The 27,368-nt window shown below is 39.6% G+C and overlaps 1 protein-coding gene across 1 annotated transcript in view; it reads right to left on the bottom strand.

The window, feature by feature from the left end:
* LOC148573741 (uncharacterized) overlaps positions 1-27,368 on the bottom strand; it is a 36,932-nt gene extending 9,564 nt beyond the window's left edge. Inside the window, exon 1 of the mRNA XM_088505834.1 lies at positions 27,017-27,368. Coding sequence (XP_088361960.1) covers positions 27,017-27,368 — 352 coding nt within the window. The remainder of the gene's footprint in view (positions 1-27,016) is intronic.

The following is a 27,368-nucleotide window of genomic DNA, read 5'->3' as shown; positions in this document are numbered from 1 at the left end:
GGAATATCAGTATTATAAAAATTAGCATTGACTTATGAATAATATACCCAATCACAATAAAACAAGTCAAGAAGCACCATAATAATGCAAAAAAAATGCAATAGTTGAAGAAGAGAATTTTAACACCAATGGAAAAGAAAAAAGAAAGTAAGAAAGGGGGAAGAAAGAAATAAGAAGGGAAAGAAAAGATTAGATTTGGGGAAGAAAAGGTAAGATATTTGGCTGATCTGGATAAGCTGTACGGCGCAGGCGACGTGGACGCGTGAGTGATGCGTTCGCGCGGATAGCGCTTCTACGAAATGACGCGGATGCGTCATCCACGCGGTCGCGTGGATCGATTTGTGCCATTAGCGCGAGGGCAGCCTCGCGGTCGCGCAACTCTCTGTTTGAAACTCATATTGTCAAATTTTAGGGTGACACAGTCGCGTGGGGTCGCGATCGCGTGGTTGGCCTTTTTTTGAAAAACGGCGCGGATGCGTGGGGCACGCGGACGCGTGGGGCACGCGTTCGTGTGGTAGGGCTGTGCTTCTAGCACGGTTCCAGCGCCACTCCATCACAACTTGATGCCATACACCCCTTTTTACGTCAATTTTTAGGGCACGCATTCGCGTGGGTGACACGGACGCGTGGGAGGCATTTTTTCCACATGACGCGGATGCGTCAGCAACGCAGTCGCGTGGGGTCAAATTGTGCTAAAGGCGCGCCTCCAGCCACGCTGTCGCGTGACTCTCTGTAAAATCTCTTTTCTTCCTTGAGGCATATATGACGCGGACGCGTCGTCGACGCTGTTGCGTCACGTGCGAAATATTTTTTTTAATAATAATGCAGTATGCAGAATGCAATGCTAATATGAGCGTTATGCATGATTCCAGGTTTAATAGAATAAAACTAAAAACAAACAAAACGAAATAAAATTAAAATTGAGAAAGGAACGATCATACCATGGTTGGGTTGTCTCCCACCTAGCACTTTTAGTTAAAGTCCTTAAGTTGGACATTTGGTGAGCTCCCTATTATGGTGGCTTGTGCTTGAACTCATCCAGAAATTTCCACCAATGTTTGTAATTCCAATGGCCTCTGGGATCCTAAACTAGGCGCAGAAAGCCTTCAAGCAGGTTAAAGCAAGTGACAAGGCCCCAAGAGTGTTGATTTCTAGACTGAATTCTGGGGTCCCAAACCTTGCTTTTGCACCCGTCTTCTTGTTGATCATCATGATTCCATCCGGGTGGCAAGCAATCTGAATTCTCTATGGAGTACCAAACTCTTCTTTTAGATCTAACCAAATTATCACCGGTCGAGTCCTTATATCTAACTCTTGAAATTTTAACCTTGATGAGCCTGGATTTGTAACTCCAATCACTAAACAGTCTCCTCTTACGCTTTATGCCACAAAGCTTCCTGAGTTGGCCGTCCATTTCAAGAATACCGTACTCAAGTGGGATATGAAAACGAGCAGAGATAAGTTTTACCCACTCAAGTGAAGGAGTAGACGACAACCTAGGTGGAGAAGTCTCCAACGTTCTTGACAAAGCGTACTCAACTCCCGTCCGCCCTTTTCTAAGGATTTTCGCTTCCACATTATTCTCAGACTCAATCAGGGAAGAGTCTTCATATTCAAGGAGTTCATTTACGGATGTAGATTTATCACTAGGAGGACTTGATCCATGATTCTCATCACCAAGGGAACTTACTTCTTGATCTATCACATCCAAGTCTTCATAGGGAATATGCCATGGAGGTTGTGCACTAGCCTTCTTGACATCAATTTCAATCTTATTGGAGGGGTACTCTACAATCCTAGATTCCCATGGAGGTTCAGCATCTTCTAAATCTTCAACCACTTCTTCCTCTGCAACTATTATGGCTTCCTCCACTTGTTCCAATACAAAGTCATGCTCCTCATTGTCCACCGAAGTTTCTAGTGTTTCCTTCATGCTTCGCTCTTCTTTTGATTCCCCACATGTAGCCATGGGAGTACTTTGAATGCTCAGATGTTGGGAAGCTAATTTATTTACTACCTCGGTTAAGGCAGTAGCGAGTTCCAGTACGCCCCTTTGCATCTTCGCTTGCCCTTAAAGAAGAACGCGAAGGGTGTCGTCCATTGGAGATTGGGGTAGATATGAGGGTTCATTGGTTGGGAGAGAGGGCTCATAATATGGAGGTGGTTCTTCTTGATAAGGATATGGAGATGGTGAATATTGAGGTGGTGGTTCTGGGGAGTAATTGGGTTGGAATTGGGGTGGATCTATGTATGGCTCATATGGCTCATAGGGTGGTTGGTATGGTGGATAAGGGTTAGAATCATGTGATGGTGTTTGGTAGTAAGGGGCTTGTGAGTATGGTGGTCCAAAGGTTTGTTGAGGAGGCAGTTCATAATCATGTGGTGGGCCTTGTTGGTAACTACAAGGGGATCCACCATATCCATCATCTTGATACGCTCCCTGGAATGGCTCTTGACCATAGTAATTTGGTGGAGGTTGGTTGTCACGAAAAGGTCCACCATAACTATTGTCTTGGCATGCATTATGGGACGGTCTTTGTCTGTGGTACTGTGGAAGGTGTTGTTGCCGAAAGGGTTGATCAGATCCTCGTGGCTCCTTCCATCTCTGATTGTTTTGACCTTGATGCACGTTCCTATTATAATTTTCATTCCTTGCAACAACATTGGAACCAAACTCAAAGCGATAGGGGTGAGAACTCATAGTAGCTAATAAAAATTAAAAAGGAAAATAAAAAGAAACAAATAAACAAGCAAAAGAAAAATATTTACAATAACCAATAATAAGGCACACGTTTGCAATTCCCCGGCAACGGAGCCATTTTTGAAGAACAAAACTCTCGTGCGATCTAGAATTTTCACGAATAAATTCCCGTTGTAAGTATAGCTTCTAGACCGACAAGAATTCCTTTCTTACAAAAGTTTTGGTTGTCACAAGTAACAAACCCCTTTGAAATTGATAACCGAAGTATTTAAACCTCGGGTCGTCTTCTCAAGGAATTGCAGGGAGGTGTTTTTATTATTGGTTATGAGTCTTGTAAATAGGGGGTTTTTAAAATAAGGAACAGGTAATTTAAATGACAGGAAAAATAAATTAATAATAATAAAACTCTTGACAAGGTATGAGAATTAGAATTCCTATCCTAGTTATCCTTATCAATGGTGATGAGAATTATATTTTTGCTCCCACTAGGTCAAGTGGTTAAATTAAATTAACACCTAAAGTCCTAGTCAACTCCTAAGGAAAGACTAGAGTTATAGGAATCTAAATCAATCAGCAAAGATATCAATTATCAATCACAATGAGTTTGACAACTCAAGAGTTACCAATTAATCAACCAAAGCCAAGAATGTAGAAAGCTAAATAAAAATCATAGATCTAAAATACCTCAAATTGCATTAATAAAGATATCAAATGTAACATGGAAAAGTTCATAAATTAAATTGGAAAAATAAATAAAAGGAACATTGAACCTGGAAATTGAGAAGAAATTGTAAGTTGAAATAATAAAAATCCTAAATCCTTTAAGAGGAATCCTAATCCTAAATCCTAAGAGAGAGGAGAGAACATCTCTCTCTAAAAACTACATCTAAATTATAAAAAGTGAATAATGGAAGACATCTTAATGAATGGATGCATTCCCCTACTTTATAGCCTCTAATCTATGTTTTCTGGGCCAAAAACTGGGTCAAAAACAGCCCAGAAATTGCCCCTAGCAATTTCTGTTACGTTCAGGTCGCGGGAAAGTGACGCGGAAGCGTCGTCTACGCGTTCGCGCGGATTGGGTTTTCGCCAGGTCACGCATCCGCGTGATCCACGCGTTCGCGTCATCTGGCTTCGAGGCAGCTATGGCAAATTATATATCGTTCCGAAGCCCCGGATGTTAGCTTTTCAACGCAACTAGAACCGCGTCATTTGGACCTCTGTAGCTTAAGTTATGACCGTTTGAGTGCGAGAGGATCAGGCTGGACAGCTTAGCAACTTCTTCAACTTCTTGTATTCCTTCCATTTTTGCATGCTTCCTTTCCATCCTTTGAGCCATTCCTGTCCTATAATCCTTGAAATCACTTAACGCACATATCAAGGTATTGAATGGTAATAAAAGAGGATTAAACATAGTGAAATTAAGGCCAAAGAAGCATGTTTTCAATCATAGCACAAAATCAGGAAGGAAAACGTAAAACATGCGATTTCTATGAATAAGCGTGAGAATAATGGATGAAAAACCACTCAATTTAGCACAATATAAACCATAAAATAGTGGTTTATCACTTCCTCTCCATGGTTACAGATGGAGATCCTTGAGCCTTAAACACAAGGTAGTCCTCATTCAATTGAAGGACTAACTCTCCTCTGTCCACATCAATCACAGCTTTTGCTATGGCTAGGAAGGAATTTCCAAGGATGATGGATTCATCTTCATCCTTCCCAGTGTCTAGGATTATGAAGTCTGCAGGTTTGGCCATGTTGGACATATTGATGGCTTTGCACTCTCTTTTTGGATTCTCTTCTGTATTGCTTCGGAGAGTACTTGGAGGGAGTTCAGTAACTCTTTTACTCAGCTGACCCACTTGTGCCTCCAAATTTCTAATGGAGGACCTTGTTTTAGTCATGAAACTATGAGTGGTCTTACTTAGATCAGAGATTATGGTTGCTAAGTCAAAGAGGCTCTGCTTAGAATTCTCTGTCTGTTGCTGAGAAGATGATGGAAAAGGTTTGCTATTGCCAAACCGTGGTCTCCCACCATTATTATTATTGAAGCCTTGTTGAGGCTTCTGTTGATCCTTTCATGAGAGATTAGGATGATTTCTCCATGAAGGATTGTAAGTGTTTCTGTAGGATTCTCCCATGTAATTCACTTCTTCCATTCCAAGATTCTCAGGGTCATAAGCTTCTCCTTCAGAGGAGGCTTCCTTAGTACTGCCGAATGCAGCTTGCATTCCAGTCAGACTCTGAGAGATCATGTTGACTTGCTGAGTCAAGATTTTATTCTGAGCCAATATGGCATTTAGAGTATCAATCTCAAGAACTCCTTTCTTCTGAGTTGTCCCATTATTCACAGGATTCCTTTCAGAGCTGTACATGAACTGGTTATTTACAACCATTTTAATGAGTTTCTGGGTTTCTTCAGGCGTCTTCTTCAGATGAAGAGATCCACCAGCAGAGTTGTCCAATGACATCTTAGACAATTCAGACAGACCATCATAGAATATACATAAGATGCTCCATTCTGAAAGCATGCCAGAAGGACACCTTCTGATCAATCGCTTGTATCTTTTCCAAGCTTCATAGAAGGATTCACTTTCCTTCTATCTGAAGGTTTTGACTTCCACTCTAAGCTTACTCAACTTTTGAGGTGGAAAGAATTTGGCTAAGAAATCATTGACTAACTTTTCCCAAGAGTTCGGGCTTTCTTTAGGTTGTGAGTCAAACCATGTCCTAGCTCTATGATGAGCGGATAATTTATACGCTTTTTGGCATTGTTTTTAGTATGTTTTTAGTAGGATCTAGTTACTTTTAGGGATGTTTTTAATAGATTTTGTGTTAAATTCACATTTCTGGACTTTACTATGAGTTTGTGTGTTTTTCTGTGATTTCAGGTATTTTCTGGCTGAAATTGAGGGACTTGAGCAGAAATCAGATTCAGAGGTTGAAAAAGGACTGCTGATGCTGTTGGATTCTGACCTTCCTGCACTCAAAGTGGATTTTCTGGAGCTACAGAGCTCGAAATGGCGCGCTTCCAATTGCGTTAGAAAGTAGACATCCAGGGCTTTCCAGAAATATATAATAGTCCATACTTTGGCCAAGAATTGACGACGTAAACTGGCGTTCAACGCCAGCTTTCTACCCAAATCTGGCGTCCAGCGCCAGAAAAGGATCCAAAACCAGAGTTGAACGCCCAAACTGGCACAAAAACTGGCGTTCAACTCCACAAATGGCCTCTGCACGTGCAACACTTAAGCTCAGCCCAAACACACACTAAGTGGGCCCCGAAAGTGGATTTATACATCAAATACTTACTCATGTAAACCCTAGTAGCTAGTTTATTATAAATAGGACCTCTTACTATTGTATTAGGCATCTTTGGATTACCTTATGATCTTTTGATCACGTTTTAGGGGGCTGGCCATCTCGGCAATGCCTGGACCTTCACTTATGTATTTTTAACGGTAGAGTTTCTACACTCCATAGATTAAGGTGTGAAGCTCTACTGTTCCTCAAAGAGTAATGCAAAGTACTACTGTTTTCTATTCAATTCTTCTTATTTCTCTTCTAAGATATCCATTCGCACCCAAGAACATGATGAAGGTGATGATTATGTGTGACGCTCATCATCCTTCTCCCTTATGAACGCGTGCCTGACAAACACTTCCGTTCTACATGAAATAAGCTAGAATGAATATCTCTTAGATCTCCTAACCAGAATCTTCGTGGCGTAAGCTAGAATGATGGCGGCATTCAAGAGAATCCGGAAGGTCTAAACCTTGTCTGTGGTATTCCGAGTAGGATTCAATGATTGGATGACTGTGACGAGCTCCTAACTCGCGATTGCAGGGCGTTAGTGACAGACGCAAAATGATAGTAAATCCTATTCCAGCATGATCGAGAACCGACAGATGAATAGCCGTGCCGTGACAGGGTGCGTGAGCATATTATTCACTGAGAGGATAAGATGAAGCCATTGACAAGGGTGATGCCTCCAGACGATTAGCCGTGCCGTGACAGGGCATTGGATCATTTTCCCGTGAGATGACCGAAAGTAGCCATTGACAGTGGTGATGTATCACATAAAGCCAGCCATGGAAAGGAATGAGACTGATTGGATGAAGATAGCAGGAAAGCAGAGGTTCAGAAGAACGAAAAGCATCTCCATTCGCTTATCTGAAATTCCTACCAATGAATTACATAAGTATCTCTATCCCTATTTTATTATATAATATTCGAAAACACCATTATCAATTTATATCTGCCTGACTGAGATTTACAAGGTGACCATAGCTTGCTTCATACCAACAATCTCCGTGGGATTCGACCCTTACTCACGTAAGGTATTACTTGGACGACCCAGTGCACTTGCTGGTTAGTTGTATCGAAGTTGTGACAACTATGAATTAAGATCAGAGCACCAAGCTTTGGAGCCATTACCAGGATTTGTTCGAGCCTGGAGAACACAATTTCGTGCACCAAGTTTTTGGCGCCGTTGCTGGGGATTGTTTGAGTTTGGACAACTGACGGTTCATCTTGTTGCTCAGATTAGGTAATTTTCTTTTCGTTTTCTTTTCAAAAAAATTTTTCAAAAATATTTCAAAATTTTCTCCTTTGTTTTCGAAAAAAAAAAATATTTTTCTTCAGAATTTTTAAGAATGAATTCTAGTGTTTCATGAAGCATGTGAAGCCTGGCTGGCTGGCTGGCTGTGAGCAATGGGACACCTATGAAGAAGGGAGTTCTTGAAGTTGATACTCTGAATGCCATATTGGCTCAGAATAAAATATTGACTCGGCAAGTCAATATGATTTCTCAGAGTCTGCATGGAATGCAAGCTGCATCCAACAGTACTCAAGAGGCATCTTCTGAAGAAGAAGCCTATGATCCTGAGAACCCTGCAATAGCAGAGGTAAATTACTTAGGTGAACCTTATGGAAACACCTATAACTCAACATGGAGAAATCATCCAAATTTCTCATGGAAGGATCAAAAGCCCCAACAAGGCTTTAATAATGGTGGAAGAAACAGGTTTAGCAATAGCAAGCCTTTTCCATCATCAACTCAGCAACAGACAGAGAACTCTGAACAAAATGCTTCTAATTTAGCAAATCTAGTCTCTGATCTATCTAAGGCCACTGTAAGTTTCATGAATGAAACAAGGTCTTCCATTAGAAATCTGGAAGCACAAGTGGGCCAGCTGAGTAAAAGGATCACTGAAATCCCTCCTAGTATTCTCCCAAGCAATACAGAAGAGAACCCAAAAGGAGAATGCAAGGCCATTGACATAAGCGCCATGGCCGAACCTGTGAGGAGAGGAGAGGACGCGAATCCCAAGGAGGAAGACCTCCTGGGACGTCCAGTGATCAATAAGGAGCTTCCCTCTGAGGAACCAAAGGACTCTGAGGCCCATCTAGAGACCATAGAGATCCCATTGAACCTCCTTATGCCCTTCATGAGCTCTGATGAATATTCCTCTTCTGAAGAGAATGAGAATGTTACTGAAGAGCAAACTGCCAAGTTTCTTGGTGCAATCATGAAGCTGAATGCCAAATTATTTGGCATTGATACTTGGGAAGTTGAACCTCCCTTGTTCATCAATGAACTAAGTGATCTGGATCAACTGACATTGCCTCAGAAGAGACAGGATCCTGGAAAGTTCATAATACCCTGTACCATAGGCACCATGATCTTTAAGGCTCTGTGTGACCTTGGTTCAGGAATAAACCTCATGCCCCTCTCTGTAATAGAGAAACTGGGAATCTATGGAGTGCAAGCTGCTAAAATCTCATTAGAGATGGCAGACAGCTCTAGAAAACAGGCTTATGGACAAGTAGAGGACGTGTTAGTAAAGGTTGAAGGCCTTTACATCCCTGTTGATTTCATAGTTCTGGATACTGGAAAGGAAGAGGATGAATCCATCATCCTAGGAAGACCTTTCCTGGCCACAGCAAGAGCTGTGATTGATGTTGACAGAGGTGAAATATTCCTCCAATGGAATGAGAACTCCCTTGTGTTTAAAACTCAAGGATCTCCCTCTGCAACCATAGAGAGGAAGCAGAAAAAGCTTCTCTCCAAGCAGAGTCAACCAGAGTCCCCACAGTCAAACTCTAAGTTTGGTGTTGGGAGGCCACAACCAAACTCTAAGTTTGGTGTTGAACTCTCATATCCAAACTCTAAGTTTGGTGTTGGAGAGTCTCAACAAGGCTCTGCACATCTGTGAGGCTCCATGAGAGCCCACTGTCAAGCTATTGACATTAAAGAAGCGCTTGTTGGGAGGCAACCCAATGTTTATCTAATTCTTATTATTATTATTTTTCATGTTTTCTTAGGTTCATGATCATGTGGAGTCACAAAATAAACAAAAAAATCAAAAACGGAATCAAAAACAGCAGAAGAAAAATCACACCCTGGAGGAGCATCTGTCTGGCGTTCAAACGCCAGAACAGAGCATAATTCTGGCGCTGAATGCCCAGAATGGGAGCATCCTGGCGCTGAACGCCCAGAACAAGCATGGTTCTGGCGTTCAACGCCAGAAATGGCAGCAAATGGGCGTTGAACGCCCAAAATGGGCACCAACCTGGCGCTGAACGCCCAGAGTTGTGTGCAAGGGCATTTTACATGCCTAAATTGGTGCAGGGATGTAAATGCCTTGACACCTCAAGATCTGTGGACCTCACAGGATCACCTCAGGATCTGTGGACCCCACAGGATCCCCACCCACCTCCACTCACTCTCTTCTCTCTTCTCAATCATCCTCTATTCCCAATAAACACTCTTCCCTAATTAACCCTTTACCACTCACATCCAAACACCCACTTTCCTTCAAAATCCAACATCTCTTTCCCACCCAATCCCACCCATATGGCCGAATACACATCTCCCTCCATCTCCTCCATATCTTCTTCTTATTCTTCTATTCTTTCTTCTTTTGCTCGAGGGCGAGCAACATTCTAAGTTTGGTGTGGTAAAAGCATAGCTTTTTTGTTTTTTCCATAACCATTGATGGCACCTAAGGCCAGAGAAACCTCTAGAAAGAGGAAAGGGAAGACAAAAGCTTCCATCAAGGGTCTATAGCTCAGTGGTAGAACATTTGACTGCAAATCAAGAGATCCCTGAGATACCTCAGGGGATACATTTTCTTCCACACAATTATTGGAAGCAACTAAGGGTGGAACATCAAGAGCACTCCATCATCCTTCATGAAATCAGAGAAGATCTAAAAGCAATGAAGGAGGAGCAGCAAAGACAAGGAAGAGACATAGAAGAGCTCAAGGACATCACTAAGGTGGACTCATTCCTTGTTCTTACTTTCTCTGTTTTTCATTTTCTATGTTATGTGCTTATCTATGTTTGTGTCTTCATTACATGATCATTAGTAGTTAGTAACTATGTCCTAAAGTTATAAATGTCCTATGAATCCATCACCTCTCTTAAATGAAAAATGTTTTAATTCAAAAGAAAAAGAAGTACATGAGTTTCGAATTTATCCTTGAACTTAGTTTAATTATATTGATGTGGTGACAATGCTTCTTGTTTTCTGAATGTATGCTTGAACAGTGCATATGTCTTTTGAAGTTGTTGTTTAAGAATGTTAAATATGTTGGCTCTTGAAAGAATGATGACTAGGAGACATGTTATTTGATAATCTGAAAAATCATAAAAATGATTCTTGAAGCAAGAAAAAGCAGCAAAGAACAAAACTTGCAGAAAAAAAAAAGGCGAAAAAAAAAATATATAGAAAGAAAAAGAAAAAGCAAGCAGAAAAAAGCCAAAGCTCTTAAAACCAAGAGGCAAGAGCAAAAAGCCAATAACCCTTAAAACCAAAAGGCAAGGGAAATAAAAAGGATCCCAAGGCTTTGAGCATCAGTGGATAGGAGGGCCTAAAGGAATAAAATCCTGGTCTAAGCGGCTAAACCAAGCTGTCCCTAACCATGTGCTTGTGGCGTGTAGGTGTCAAGTGAAAACTTGAGACTGAGCGGTTAAAGTCAAGGTCCAAAGCAAAAACAAAGAGTGTGGTTAAGAACCCTGGACACCTCTAATTGGGGACTTTAGCAAAGCTGAGTCACAATCTGAAAAGGTTCACCCAATTATGTGTCTGTGGCATTTATGTATCCGGTGGTAATACTGGAAAACAAAGTGCTTAGGGCCACGGCCAAGACTCATAAAGAAGCTGTGTTCAAGAATCATCATACTGAACTAGGAGAGTCAATAACACTATTCGAAATCTGAAGTTCCTATAGAAGCCAATCATTCTGAACCTCAATGGATAAAGTGAGATGCCAAAACTATTCAAGAGGCAAAAAGCTATAAGTCCCGCTCATATGATTGGAGCTATGTTTCATTGATAGTTTGGAATTTATAGTATATTCTCTTCTTTTTATCCTATTTGATTTTCAGTTGCTTGGGGACAAGCAACAATTTAAGTTTGGTGTTGTGATGAGCGGATAATTTATACGCTTTTTGGCATTGTTTTTAGTATGTTTTTAGTAGGATCTAGTTACTTTTAGGGATGTTTTTAATAGATTTTGTGTTAAATTCACATTTCTGGACTTTACTATGAGTTTGTGTGTTTTTCTGTGATTTCAGGTATTTTCTGGCTGAAATTGAGGGACTTGAGCAGAAATCAGATTCAGAGGTTGAAAAAGGACTGCTGATGCTGTTGGATTCTGACCTCCCTGCACTCAAAGTGGATTTTATGGAGCTACAGAACTCGAAATAGCGCGCTTCCAATTGCGTTGGAAAGTAGACATCCAGGGCTTTCCAGCAATATATAATAGTCCATACTTTGGCCAAGAATTGATGACGTAAACTGGCGTTCAACGCCAGCTTTCTACCCAAATCTGGCGTCCAGCGCCAGAAAAGGATCCAAAACCAGAGTTGAACGCCCAAACTGGCACAAAAACTGGTGTTCAACTCCACAAATGGCCTCTGCACGTGCAACACTTAAGCTCAGCCCAAACACACACTAAGTGGGCCCCGGAAGTGGATTTATACATCAAATACTTACTCATGTAAACCCTAGTAGCTAGTTTATTATAAATAGGACCTCTTACTATTGTATTAGGCATCTTTGGATTACCTTATGATCTTTTGATCACGTTTTAGGGGGCTAGCCATCTCGGCCATGCCTAGACCTTCACTTATGTATTTTTAACGGTAGAGTTTCTACACTCCATAGATTAAGGTGTGGAGCTCTGCTGTTCCTCAAAGAGTAATGCAAAGTACTACTGTTTTCTATTCAATTCTTCTTATTTCTCTTCTAAGATATCCATTCGCACCCAAGAACATGATGAAGGTGATGATTATGTGTGACGCTCATCATCCTTCTCCCTTATGAACATGTGCCTGACAAACACTTCCGTTCTACATGAAATAAGCTAGAATGAATATCTCTTAGATCTCCTAACCAGAATCTTCGTGGCGTAAGCTAGAATGATGGCGGCATTCAAGAGAATCCGGAAGGTCTAAACCTTGTCTGTGGTATTCCGAGTAGGATTCAATGATTGGATGACTGTGACGAGCTCCTAACTCGCGATTGCAGGGCGTTAGTGACAGACGCAAAAGGATAGTAAATCCTATTCCAGCATGATCGAGAACCGACAGATGAATAGCCGTGCCGTGACAGGGTGCGTGAGCATATTATTCACTGAGAGGATAAGATGAAGCCATTGACAAGGGTGATGCCTCCAGACGATTAGCCGTGCCGTGACAGGGCATTGGATCATTTTCCCGTGAGATGACCGAAAGTAGCCATTGACAGTGGTGATGTATCACATAAAGCCAGCCATGGAAAGGAATGAGACTGATTGGATGAAGATAGCAGGAAAGCAGAGGTTCAGAAGAACGAAAAGCATCTCCATTCGCTTATCTGAAATTCCTACCAATGAATTACATAAGTATCTCTATCCCTATTTTATTATATAATATTCGAAAACACCATTATCAATTTATATCTGCCTGACTGAGATTTACAAGGTGACCATAGCTTGCTTCATACCAACAATCTCCGTGGGATTCGACCCTTACTCACGTAAGGTATTACTTGGACGACCCAGTGCACTTGCTGGTTAGTTGTATCGAAGTTGTGACAACTATGAATTAAGATCAGAGCACCAAGCTTTGGAGCCATTACCAGGATTTGTTCGAGCCTGGAGAACACAATTTCGTGCACCACTCTATCTCTTACAGAAAAAGGGAAAAGCATAAGTCTGTAGACCTCAGGATTAACCCCATTGGTCTTAACAGTGTCACAGATTTGTAAGAATTCAGCTAAAAAATGATGAGGATCTTCCAATGAAAGTCCATAAAACTTGCAATTCTGCTGCATTAGAGAAACTAATTGAGGCTTAAACTCAAAGTTGTTTGCTCCAATTGCAGGAATTGAGATGCTCCTTCCACAGAAGTCAGAAGAGGGTGCAATAAAGTCACCAAGCATCTTCCTTGCATCTCCACCATTGTTGTTATTTTCGACTACCATCACTTCTTCTTTTTCAAAACTTTCTGTCAGGTCCTCTCCAGAGAGTTGTGCTTTAGCTTCTCTTAGGTTCCTCTTTAGAGTCCTTTCAGGTTCAGGATCAGCTTCAACAAGGATGTTCTTATCCTTGTTCCTGCTCATATGAAAAAGAAGAGAACAGAGAAAGAAGAGGAATCCTCTATGTCACAGTATAGAGATTCCTTTATGTGAGTAGAAGAAGAGAAGAATAGAAGAATGATGTAGAGAGAAGAGATGAAGAATTCGAACACAGAAAGGGAGAGAGGGTTCGAATTATAAGAAGAGAAGCGTTAGTAAATAAATAGAATAAATAGAAAGAGATGAGAGAGAGAGAGAGTTTTCGAAAATAATTAAAACTAAAGGAAAAATATTTTTGTTTTTATTTTAATTATTAGAATTCGAAATTATTAAAAGGAATAGAATAAAATTAAAATTTAAAACAATTAGTTAATTAAAAAAAATTTGAAAAAGAAGTTAATGATTTTCGAAAATTAGAGAGAGAAAAGTAGTTAGATGGTTTTGAAAAAGATAAGAATTTTAAGAATCAAACAAAAAGTTAAGTGGTTAATTGAAAAAGATTTGAAAATCAATTTTGAAAAGATAAGAAGTTAGAAAAGATTTTGAAATTGAATTTTGAAAAAGATATGATTGAAATTTATTTTTAAAAAAAAAAGATTTGAAAAAGAAATTTAAAAAGATTTTATTTTTGAAATTAAAGTTGATGACTTGACTAACAAGAAACAAAAAGATATGATTCTAGAATTTAAAGATTGAACCTTTCTTAATAGGCAAGTGATAAACTTTAAAATTTTTGAATCAATCACATTAATTGTTAGTAAAGTTTTCGAAAATTGTGAATTAAAAATAAGAAAAAGATTTTGAAAATCAATTTAAAATTTTCAAAAATGTTGATAGGAAAAATGAAAAAGATTTGATTTTTGAGAAAGTTTTGAAAAGATAGGATTTTTAAATTGAAAATTTGACTTGACTCATAAGAAACAACTAAATTTTAAAAATTTTTGACTAAGTCAATCCAAAATTTCGAAATTTATGAGTGAAATTAGGGAAAGATATTTTTTGCTTTTTGAATTTTTATGAAGAGAGAAAAAAACACAAAAATGACACAAGACATAAAAATTATGAATCAAAATAAGAAAAATATGCAAGAACACTTTGAATGTCAAGATGAACACCAAGAACTTATTTTTGAACATTTTTGTAGAAAAGAAAGACATGCAAGACACCAAACTTAGAGATTTTTAATGTTGAGATACTAACAAATTGAAAATGCGTATGAAAAACAACAACAAACACAAAAAAAGAAAATCACAAGATTAAACAAAGACAATCATCAAGAACAACTTGAAGATCATGAAGAACACCATGCATGAGTTTTCGAAAATTTTGAGAAAAAATTAAAAAGATGCAATTGACACCGAACTTAAAATTTGACACTAGACTCAAACAAGAAACACAAAATATTTTTTGTTTTTATGATTTTATTAATTTTTTTGGTATTTTTTGAAAATTAATTAGGAAAAGAAAATAAAGAGATACAAAATTTTTAATAAGAATTCCAGGAATCATGCAATGTTAGTCTAAAGCTTCGATCCAAAAGAATTAGACATGGCTAATGGCCAGCCAAGCTTTAAGTGAAAGCTTCAGTCCAAAAGAATTAGACATGGCCAAATAGCCAGCCAAGCTTTAGCATAAAACATACAAGCATGTTAATGAGAAGTGGAAGCCTCAGTCCAAAAAATTAGACATGACTAAACAGCCAGCCAGGCTTCAATATATCTTATGAAACTCTAGAATTCGTTCTCAAAAATTCTGAAGAACTTTTTTTTTTGGAATTTTCAAAAATAAAAAGCTTAAAAATAAAATAAAATTACCTAATCTGAGCAACAAGATGAACCGTCAGTTGTCCAAACTCGAACAATCCCCGGCAACGGCGCCAAAAACTTGGTGCATGAAATCGTTATTACAACACTTCTTCACAACTTCGCACAACTAACCAGCAAGTGCCCTGGGTCGTCCAAGTAATAAACCTTACGTGAGTAAGGGTCGATCCCACGGAGATTGTCGGCTTGAAGCGAGCTATGGTCATCTTGTAAATCTCAGTCAGGCGGATTAAATTGGTTATGAGATTTTGATAATTAAAATATAAATAAAACATAAAATAAGATAGAGATACTTATGTAATTCATTGGTGGGAATTTCAGATAAGCATATGGAGATACTTTGTTGCTTCTGAACCTCTGCTTTCCTATTGCCTTCTTCCAAAGATGTGTTACCTCCTTCCATGGCAAGCTGTATGATCCTCTCAGATGAAAACAAATCCATATGCGTTGTCACCGCACGGCTAATCATCTGTCAGTTTCCACTAGCGTCAGAATAGGACCATTGTCCTTTTGAACACTGTCACTATGCCCAACATTCGCAAGTTTGAAGCTCGTCACAGTCATCCCTTCCCAAATCCTACTTGGAATACCACAGGCAAGGTTTAGACTTTTCCGGATATCAGGAATGCTGCCAATGGTTCTGGCCTATACCATGAAGGTTCTATTCTCAGATTCAGATGCTCTGTTGTCAGGAGAGACGATGTGAATCGTTGATTAGAGACTGATGAGATATTTTGTTGAGAAACGAATCCCTCACAAAACATCACAGAACTAACCGGCAAGTGTACCGGGTCGTATCAAGTAATAAAAACTCACGGGAGTGAGGTCGATCCCACAGGGATTGAAGGATTGAGCAATTTTAGTTTAGTGGTTGATTTAGTCAAGCGAATCAAGTGTTGGTTGGGTGATTTGTGACTTGCAGAATGTAAATTGCATGAAATTAAAGAGAGCAGGAAATTAAATTGCTGAAACTTAAAGAACAAGAAATTAAATGGCAGAAACTTAAAGTGCAAGAAATGTAAATTGCGGAATCTTGAAGTGCAAGGAATGTAAATTGCTTGAAATGTAAAGGGGATTGGGATGTGGATTTGCAGAAATTAAACAAGGAAAAACTAAATTGCATCAAACAGAAGAGGGAAAGGGAATTGGGATTAAACCGGATCTTGAAGCAGTAAAGTAAATGAACAGAAAAAGCAATAAACAGGGAATTGAAATGAGAAATTCAGATCTCAGGACCCAGAGACTAGAAAACCAAGTCTAGATCTCAATGCCTTCCTAGATCCAACAAGAACAATAGCAAGGAAATTGTAAATTGCAAAGAAAAGAGATGAAGAACAATGAACCGAAAATGGAATTCAATTAACAGTAAAGAAACAGAGAGATCCAAGATTGAGATTGAAACAGAATTTCTTCAATTCTCCAATCCAAGATCCAAGACAAGTGTAAAATGAAATTGAAAGCAATGAAAGCAAAGAAATTAAAGTTCACTCAGTAACAAAAGCTCTCCAAAAACTCTTATGAAAATTCCAAAAGGAAAGCTCTCTCACTAACTTGAATTCTATCCTATTTATACACTTTCCAAAATGATCTTCAAGCCTTGAGTTGGGCCTTTGTTCTTGGTGGAATTGGGTTGAAAGAGGCCTTGGTTGATTGCTCTTGAAGTTTGAAGAAGAACCGAAGTGAACCAATTGAACCGGTTTTGAAGTTAGCCAAAGTTGGTTTCAACGTTAGGGCCAAAGTTAGGGGTCTAACTTTGACCCCAACTTTTCATAGCAGCAACCCACATCCTTCTGGTTTGGACGTTGGTGCCAACGTTAGGGGTCTAACTTTGACCCTAACGTTGGCAATGCTTAGTGCTAGTGGCGCCAACGTTAGCCTCCAAGTTAGGGGGCTAACGTTGGCGCAAACGTTGGCCTTCCCCCTTTGTAATTTAAGTGCCAACGTTAGCCTCCAAGTTAGGGGGCTAACGTTGGCGCAAACGTTGGCCTTCCCCCTTTGTAATTTAAGTGCCAAGGTTAGCCTCCAAGTTAGGGGGCTAACGTTGGCGCAAACGTTGGTGCCCAGGGGAGAAACTCTCAAGTTCCAACGTTAGCCTCCAAGTTAGGGGGCTAACGTTGGCCACTTCCTTGCAATGTCATGTGCCAACGTTAGCCTCCAAGTTCAATTTCAACTTCCATTCTTCACTTCTAGCCATTCCTCTTTGCTTCAACCTTTCTCCAAGCTTTCTTCACCTATCATTAATCAACCAAACTAATCAAAGCTATGCTCAAAATCATGAGATATTCATTCTTTCATAATATGCACAAATATAGCACAAAACCTCATGAAATGGCATGAATTCACATATGGTTGGTTCAATCAAGGGAAACATGAAAATCTACTCAATTAGCTTGCTTGTAGCTCAAGAAAGTGCATAATTCTAATGAAAACTAAAGAAAAAGACTAGCTAAAACAGGCTAAGATGACTTGTCATCACAACACCAAACTTAAAGCTTGCTTGTCCCCAAGCAAGAAATGAATTATTAAGAAGAAAGAATGAAATGGAAGAGGAAGTTCATGCTAGCAGAGTATTATTGATAGTTCATGGGGTTTTGTGTGGATATGTAAATACTCACCTCTTATTGATTTCTAGGCCTAGAAAGTCTCCTTCAAGCTTCAAATGACATACTGCTATGACCTCTCATTATTCCTTTATCCTTGGCTATTACTTTATTCAAAAGCTTTATTTGAGTGTCATGTGTAGCAAGTTCATTTTCTTTTCTTTATACTTGACACATTATTCACCATAGACACTTGGCTCACATTCCTTCTTAAAACATTGATGCCCAGCACCTCTTTGGGCTACTAAATGTCTTGTAGTTAGGTTGCTCTTGATAGTGGACTTTCAGCTGATGATCCCGGGTTAGTTAACCCAAGTCACCAAGTGTTGAGGCACTCCTAAGAGCTTACTAATCCAAGCAGATCCTAGTACAAAGACATCACAGGCATATATTTTAAGGTTCAAGCTATTGGTGTCCAGCTTTGTTTCTTTTTGTTTTTCTTTTGTTTTGCCATTTTTTTTGCTCTCTTTGTTCTTTCCTTCTTTTTGTTTTTCTTTCTAACCAAGGAATTCAATTCAATTGAGATTCATAGACAGTAGGCCACTCTTTACTTAGAAGGAGATATCCTAGCTCTTTATTCACTAAAGGTAAGCTATTATACAATCACACACATACCACCACTTACTTTTATTCCACTTCTATCTAACAGAGACCATTTCACTTCACATTCAAACTGTTCTTTTATTGAATTTAAAGATGCAGGGGACAATACATACTTCTTGTTAAGTGAAAATGAACACACAAGCCAACATAAAAACTAGCCTACTTATTTTGAAAGAAACAAACATAATGCAAAGACTTTTAAATGACTACTTAAAAATGCAAAGATAGATTAGAACAGATAGAATGCATGTTGTGATGAACAAGGAGCAAGTCCACCTTTCATTTGTCATGCCTTTTCTTTCTCCTTTCATACACTTGGCTGCTAGTGTTCCCTCCATCCTTGTTTGGTTCTTGTTGATCTTGCCAAAAGCCAGCCCTATTCATAGCTTCTTCCACTCTATCTTCAAGTCTCATAGCCCTGTTCACTTCCATCTCACTTCTCATTTTGAAAAATTCATCAAAAGTTGGGAATGCCGGGTCCATGTTGTGCATATGTTCTCCAATATAGTTTAGTTTGATTTGGCTATTGACATTATAATCAGCTTGCACTTCATACCTTGCTTCTTGGAGTGTTGTGAACTCCTTGAAAGCCTTCAAACTTTCAGCTTGCATTTGTTCCAGCTTCCCAAAAGATTCATGAGATTGAAAGGCATGTTCTTCTTGTATTGCAAGAAATCTTGACTCGAATTCATTTTGTTTGTTTATTATTCTTAGCTCTCTTTCTTCTTGTGCTTGTTGGTTTTGCATGTACAGAGAATGATATTCTTCTTGCCTTGCTTGGATTCTTGTGTATTGTTGAGATAACCTCCCTATTGCTTCTTGCATTTGAGTCATATCCATATTGCCATGTGGGAAAAAATGTGGCTGCTCCTCCTCTTGTGGCTCTTCTTCCGTGTGTGGCTCATCTTCTTCCATTTGTTCTTCTCCTTCCCTTCTTCCATGTGGCCTTCGGCCTTGGTGTGCTTCAAGGGGCGTCATCATTCGTTCAATAGTTATGGGCATGCCTTGGCTTAACCACATTGGATTCTCCTCTTCCAATGGAACCTTGGCCTTTGCACACAACTTCCAAATGGTGCTCGGATAGTACAACCAAGATCCGGCCGAGTTCTTTTCAGCTATCTTTTGAATGTCTCTTGCAAGGATCTCATGAACTCTTATCTCTCCACCCACCATGATACAATGCAGCATTAAAGCTCTCTCCCTGTTAACTTCTGAGGTATTTACTGTCCCCAGAATTGACCTTTTCATCAACTCGTACCATCCTTTTGCCTCCGGAATGAGGTTACATCTCTTCAGGAACTTGTATCTATTCTTGTTATCTCCCTCCCATTCTGAGTTCTCAAAACAAATGTCTCTTGCAATCTCCTCATAATCTTGATTCTCAGTCAATCTTTGTTGGTATCCCGGTTCATCAAAGCGGACTGACTTTAGTTTCAAGACTTTTTTGATTGCCTCCGGGCTAAAGTCTACTTCCACCCCACGCACATAGCTCTTGTACGTTGGGGGTTCACGCGTGTCAATCCTTGGGACATTCGCATAGAACTCTCTTATGATGTTGGCATTCACTCGGGTGGTTGGCGATGTAAGTTCCTCCCATCTCCTCTTCCGGATTTTGTTCTTTATTTCTTGACATCCATCATCCGGTAGCATGAATGGAATTTCAGGATAGATTTTTTTCTCGTTCATCCATTGAATTTGCATTTGATGAGACCAAGACTTGAACCTCCATTGGTCATATTCATATGTTTCTTCCTCTACTATTGGATCTTTTCCTTTTCGTCGTTTGGTTCTTGAAGAGGATGCTATGATCACTTGGTTGGTTGAGAGGGGATGTGAAGAATGTTGGAGAGTTTGATGTGTTTTTGGAGGAGAAGGAGATTAGGTTCGGACTTGCTAGGGAGTTATGAAGAGAAGATTAAGTGTTTGGAGTTTAAAGTGAAAGAAAAAAGTTGCACAAGGCTTGTAATATTGAGGAGTGATTCGGTCATGTGCATGGCTTGAAGGTGGTATGCTTTTAAATGAGCAATGAAGGGCTAGGATGCAATTAGACACTATGGAGATCAAGGGTGTGCATGTATGGATGAATGAAGACAAAATTTGCTCCTTCCCTTGCCTTTGCCGTGATCATTCTCAAGGAGTGGCAGATTTCTTCCTTGAAGCATGTGATAGGATTTTGTCCTTATGCTCTGCTTTCCTTTGTCTTGTCCTTTTCTTTGAAGATTCTTTGACTTCCTAGTCACCACAACAAGACAACACACATTAGTCTCATCCAACCGTAGCAAGGGTGTACTTTTTATTAAAACTTTATGAACCATCAATCCTTGTCTCATTTAAACCATGACACTTCCTTTGGAAGACACCAAACTTGATTTTGGTAATATATAAAGAAATTGAGTTTCTTCTTCCAATTAGTGAAGTTTAAATGTTCATAAGAATTGTTTTCATCATACTTTCTTTTTCTCTTTTTTTTTTTTCATGAAGGATTAATTGTATCCTTGAATTGGTGCATCAAGGTTTGATGAACATCAAACTTGTTTCTTGTCAAAGGGTTTATCACAATTAATGCCTTCATAAAAAAATTTCTATTTATAAGGTTTTGAAAAATAACAAAAGTATGATTATTGATGCATGAATTTCAAATTTTCATGAAGCTGTGTGGACACCAAACTTAGTGTTCGACCATATGCTCTATCAAAATATTTTAAGCATGTGAAACAAAATCCTTTATGATATTGGTTAAGTGTGCTTGAAGACACACCAAACTTAGCATATGTTTCAAAATAGTGCATGCAATAAATGGACACGTTCATGAAAAGAGAAAAGAATTCATGCATCAAGTGATCATAATTTATTGAATGTAAAGTGACAAGAATCTTAAAGCATGGGTTGCCTCCCATGGAGCGCTCTTTTATTGTCACTAGCTTGACATTGAAGCTTTCTTTTATGGTGGTTGGTGCTTGTAGGGCCTCAATTTGTCTCCCCTGACCGTGATCCTCTTCTTTGTTCTCTGGTGTTCAATTTCAGCATGTTCTAATGATAGTATGTTGCTGACAGTGTAGTAATCCTCGGTTTGTTGATTTGTCTCCAGCTGTTGATATACCAGTTGCACTTTGTCACCTTTAGAAAGCCCCTCTGTTGGAATCTTTCTATTCTTCCAACCCCTTTTTGTTTTGTTTCTGCGCTTCATCTTTCCTTTTGTTGATTTTTCTTTTCTAGTTGTAGGCTTTCCTTGGGAACCTCCCTTCTCAGTGGCCAGTACTCTAACATCTTTTTGGACTTTTTCATCAGTTTGCACATTCCTTAGCATTGGGATGTTGCTGTGACTTTCCTGGGCACTCTTCATATAGTCTTTATTCTCCTTGCTGAATTGTGCCTCTGGTAATACCTTCAGAGTGATGCTCTGGTCGTGCATCCTGAGAGTTAATTCCCCTTCCTCTACGTCTATGATAGCTCTAGCAGTGGCCAAGAATGGCCTTCCCAGTATAACAGAGTCACCATCATCATCGTTTGATTCTAGAACCACAAAGTCAGTAGGGTATATAAAACTGTCCACCTTGACCAAGAGATTTTCAATTACACCCCTGGGGTATACCATTGACTTGTCTACCAACTCCAGAGACATTTGTACTGGTTTGACCTCTTCTATATGCAGCTTTTTCATCAAGGAGGATGATATTAAGTTAATACTTGCTCCGAGATCACACATTGCTTTAGTGATTGTCAATTTCCCAATGGTGCAAGGCAGCAAGAAGCTCCCTGGGTCCTCAAGCTTGGGAGGAAGCCCCTTTTGAATCAAGGCTCTGCATTCCTTAGTGAGTAATATGGTTCCCCTTTCAAGCCAACTTCTTTTCTTGTTGATAAGATCCTTCAGAAACTTGGAATATAGAGGCATTTGCTCAAGTGCTTCAGCTAAGGGAATGTTAATTTCCAGCTTCTTAAAAATCTCAAGGAATTTGTGGAACTGCTTGTCTTTCATCTCTTTGTTGAACCTCTGAGGGTAAGGCAGTGGGGGTGTGATGCTTTTTCCCATTTGTCGCTGCCCCTGAGCTACTTCCTTTGAGCTATGTGGCTGGTTGTTCCTCTCTTTGAGTTTCTCAGTGTCTTTGTTTGGCATCACATCTTGCTCCTTATCCTCATCTGCCTTTGTTTGATTCTCATCCTCTGTTGGTTCTTTGATGTTTTCTGCTTGCTTCCTTGTAGTGTCATTGTTACTTGTCAATGCTCTTCCACTCCTTAATTGTATTGCCTTGCATTCCTCCTTGGGATTTGGAATTGTGTCACTGGGCAATGAGTTTGAAGATCTCTCAACAGATACTTGCTTGGAGATTTGCCCCATCTGTCTCTCTAGGCTCTTTATAGAGGCTTCCTGATTCTTGGCTACCATTTCTTGGTGTTTCAACATTTTGTCTATCATGGCCTCCAAGTGAGTGATTCTTTGGGCTTCAGGTGATACTTGAGGTGGGTTATGAGATGTGGGTGGTGGATGGTAGGCATTTTGGTTGGTGGGTTGGTTATTAGATTGGTATTGGTTGAGGTTGGGGTAGTTGTTTTGAGGTTTTCTGTAGGGGTTTTGGTTAGTCTGCTGCTGGTTGTGATTTTGGTTGTTTCTTGGATTGTATTGGTTTGAGTTCCTCTGCCATGGTTGTTGGTTTTGGGTATGGTTATCTCCCCATCTGAGGTTTGGGTGGTTCTTCCAGGATGGATTGTATGTATCACCATACACTTCATTTGGTCCTTGGTTGTGCATATACTGAACTTGCTCTTGTTGTTGTTCTTCTTGAGTTTCTTCACTCTGTCCCCATGTGGTTGATGATTGGCTAGTGTTGACTGCTGCAACTTGGAGACTATCAATCCTCTTGGCCATTTGCTCAAATTGTTGTTGAATTTGCTGCTGCATCATCTTGTTTTGAGCTAGGATTGAATCCACTCCTTCTAGCTCCATTACTCCTCTTCTTTGTGATGGTTGGCGGCTTCTTTGATGAGCAAAGAAATATTGGTTGTTGGCCACCATATCCACAAGATTCTGAGCTTCCTCAGCAGTTTTCATTAGTTGTAGTGAACCTCCAGCAGAATGATCTAATGCCTCCTGAGATTTCAATGTCAGGCCTTCATAGAAATTTTGCAGCACGTCCCATTCATTGAACATCTCTGGAGGACATTTTCTGATTAAGGCTTTGTACTTTTCCCATGCTTCATACAAGGATTCAGCATCTAATTGTGTGAATGTCTGCACCTCAGTTTTCAGCCTGATGACTCTTTGGGGTGGATAGAATTTGGCTAGAAATTTAGTCACCAAGTCATCCCAACTAGTGATACTTCCTTGGGGAAAAGTTTCGAGCCATTGTGCAGCCTTATCCCTTAATGAGAACGGGAACAGCAGAAGCTTGTAAGTTTCAGGATTCACGCCATTGGATTTGACAGTGTCACAGATCCTTAAGAAAGTAGATAGATGTTGATTTGGATCCTCCAATGGTCCTCCCCCAAATGAGCAATTGTTCTGGACCAATGTGATGAGTTGTGGCTTCAGTTCAAAGTTATTTGCATTGACATTAGGGGTGAGAATGCTGCTTCCACAATGTCTAGCATTTGCAAAGGTATAGGAAGCCAATACTCTCCTCTGATGTGGTTGATTATTGACTCCTCCTTCTGGATTAGATGTATCTCCTTCCATCTCGTGGAATTCTTCGTCTGATTCCTCTTCTCCAACAATGCTTTTCCCTCTTTCAGCTCTCCTTAGCCTCCTGAGAGTTCTTTCGTCTTGTTCATGAAAATTGGGTATGGCTCTTCTTGTACCTGACATACAAGCAGAACATAAGAGCACACAAACCAGTAGCGCTTCAATCTATTGCTAGAATGAAGTTTTAGTTAGCTTAAGCAAAAAATCAAACAGTTAGTGGGTTAATCAAAATTAAGGAAAAAGTGCTTGATCTAGATTACCACCTCACTTAATCATTGTCAATCTAATCAATCCCCGGCAACGGCGCCAAAAACTTGATGAGATATTTTGTTGAGAAACGAATCCCTCACAAAACATCACAGAACTAACCGGCAAGTGTACCGGGTCGTATCAAGTAATAAAAACTCATGGGAGTGAGGTCGATCCCACAGGGATTGAAGGATTGAGCAATTTTAGTTTAGTGGTTGATTTAGTCAAGCGAATCAAGTGTTGGTTGGGTGATTTGTGACTTGCAGAATGTAAATTGCATGAAATTAAAGAGAGCAGGAAATTAAATTGCTGAAACTTAAAGAACAAGAAATTAAATGGCAGAAACTTAAAGTGCAAGAAATGTAAATTGCGGAATCTTGAAGTGCAAGGAATGTAAATTGCTTGAAATGTAAAGGGGATTGGGATGTGGATTTGCAGAAATTAAACAAGGAAAAACTAAATTGCATCAAACAGAAGAGGGAAAGGGAATTGGGATTAAACCGGATCTTGAAGCAGTAAAGTAAATGAACAGAAAAAGCAATAAACAGGGAATTGAAATGAGAAATTCAGATCTCAGGACCCAGAGACTAGAAAACCAAGTCTAGATCTCAATGCCTTCCTAGATCCAACAAGAACAATAGCAAGGAAATTGTAAATTGCAAAGAAAAGAGATGAAGAACAATGAACCGAAAATGGAATTCAATTAACAGTAAAGAAACAGAGAGATCCAAGATTGAGATTGAAACAGAATTTCTTCAATTCTCCAATCCAAGATCCAAGACAAGTGTAAAATGAAATTGAAAGCAATGAAAGCAAAGAAATTAAAGTTCACTCAGTAACAAAAGCTCTCCAAAAACTCTTATGAAAATTCCAAAAGGAAAGCTCTCTCACTAACTTGAATTCTATCCTATTTATACACTTTCCAAAATGATCTTCAAGCCTTGAGTTGGGCCTTTGTTCTTGGTGGAATTGGGTTGAAAGAGGCCTTGGTTGATTGCTCTTGAAGTTTGAAGAAGAACCGAAGTGAACCAATTGAACCGGTTTTGAAGTTAGCCAAAGTTGGTTTCAACGTTAGGGCCAAAGTTAGGGGTCTAACTTTGACCCCAACTTTTCATAGCAGCAACCCACATCCTTCTGGTTTGGACGTTGGTGCCAACGTTAGGGGTCTAACTTTGACCCTAACGTTGGCAATGCTTAGTGCTAGTGGCGCCAACGTTAGCCTCCAAGTTAGGGGGCTAACGTTGGAGCTAACTTTGGCCACTTCCTTGCAATGTCATGTGCCAACGTTAGCCTCCAAGTTCAATTTCAACTTCCATTCTTCACTTCTAGCCATTCCTCTTTGCTTCAACCTTTCTCCAAGCTTTCTTCACCTATCATTAATCAACCAAACTAATCAAAGCTATGCTCAAAATCATGAGATATTCATTCTTTCATAATATGCACAAATATAGCACAAAACCTCATGAAATGGCATGAATTCACATATGGTTGGTTCAATCAAGGGAAACATGAAAATCTACTCAATTAGCTTGCTTGTAGCTCAAGAAAGTGCATAATTCTAATGAAAACTAAAGAAAAAGACTAGCTAAAACAGGCTAAGATGACTTGTCATCAGAGACCCAAGAGAATATACTCCGGATGGCGTCCAATGACTACGTTGAACATCATGTAGACCGCTTTGTGGTTGTCAAGCACGCGGATCTTGGCTAAGCGAGTAACAAAGATTGGGTGATTGTCACGGGTCACCCCTTCATTCTGACTTAACTGAATTAAGAACAAGAGTATATCTTGGAGAAGAAGTAGGCGTGAATTGAAGGAAAAACAATAGTACTTGCATTAATTCATGAAGAACAGCAGAGCTCCACCCCTTAATCTATGGGGTGTAGAAACTCCATCGTTGAAAATACATAAGTGAAAATAGGGTAGGCATGGCCGAGTAGCCAGCCTCCCATGGAGGTCTCAAAGTGTAAAAGTTACATAAGATTAAAGTTAAGCTGTAAAATAAACCTCTAAAAGTAGTTTTTATACTAAACTAGTTACTAGGGTTTACAGAAAATGAATAACTAAGTGCAGATAATGCAGAAATCCACTTACGGGGCCCACTTGGTGTGTTTTTGGGCTGAGCATTAAAGCTTTTTCGTGCTTAGGCTGTTCCTGGAGTTAAACGCCTGCTTTGGTGCCAGTTTGGGCGTTTAACTCCAATTCTGGTGCCAGTTTGGGCGTTTTACGCCAAAACTTTTAAGCTGACTTTGAACGCTAGTTTGGGCCATCAAATCTTGGGTAAAGGATGAACTACTATATATTGCTGGAAAGCCCAGGTTGTCTACTTTCCAACGCAATTAAGAGCGCACCAATTGGGCTTCTGTAGCTCTAGAAAAACCACTTCGAGTGCAAGGAGGTCAGAATCCAACAGCATCTGCAGTCCTTTTTCAGCCTCTGAATTAGATTTTTGCTCAGGTTCCTCAATTTTAGCCAGAAAATACCTGAAATCATAGAAAAATACACAAACTCATAGTAAAGTCCAGAAATATAATTTTTGAATAAAAACTAATAAAAACATGATAAAAACTAACTAAAACATACTAAAAACTATGTAAAAATAACGCTAAAAGGGTATAAATTATCCGCTCATCAGTTTTCACAGATCTTCTTCATAAAATTCTTACTCAGCCACTGAGAACTCATGATACCAATCTTGGTTGCCTTACTGCATGTGTGTTTTTTGTAACAGCTGGTCAATTGCCATGTTTCCTCTCTCTTCATCTTATGATAGTAAGCAAACCACTTACAACCTTCTTTGCAAACAGCTTTGCACCTATGGCTATCACACTTTGAGAACCATATTCCTCTGTCACTGTGCACAACATAACTAGTTATACATTCCTTAAAAGTATTCCTATCTACGTACAATGTCCCAACCTCCCATTTATACTCCTTCATATTCTTCAAACTCTTATACAAGGGGTACTTCCTCAACAAGGGATCCCCTTCATCATCACTTATAGGGACATCCCACAACTCCTCACTCTCATACCCATCATCTTCATCCCTTAGTCTAGCAGCCACCACTTTCTCCTTACCCTTATTAACACTGCCACTAAATTCTCCTTGTACTCTCCCAGTTGGAACACTCTGTTTCAT

This window comes from Arachis ipaensis, chromosome B2 (genome assembly GCF_059453495.1).
Source record: "Arachis ipaensis isolate K30076 ecotype BB chromosome B2, ASM5945349v1, whole genome shotgun sequence".
Lineage (NCBI taxonomy): Eukaryota > Viridiplantae > Streptophyta > Magnoliopsida > Fabales > Fabaceae > Arachis > Arachis ipaensis.
The sequence above is the reverse complement of the archived record's forward strand: the minus strand, read 5'-3'. Positions and strand labels throughout refer to the sequence as shown.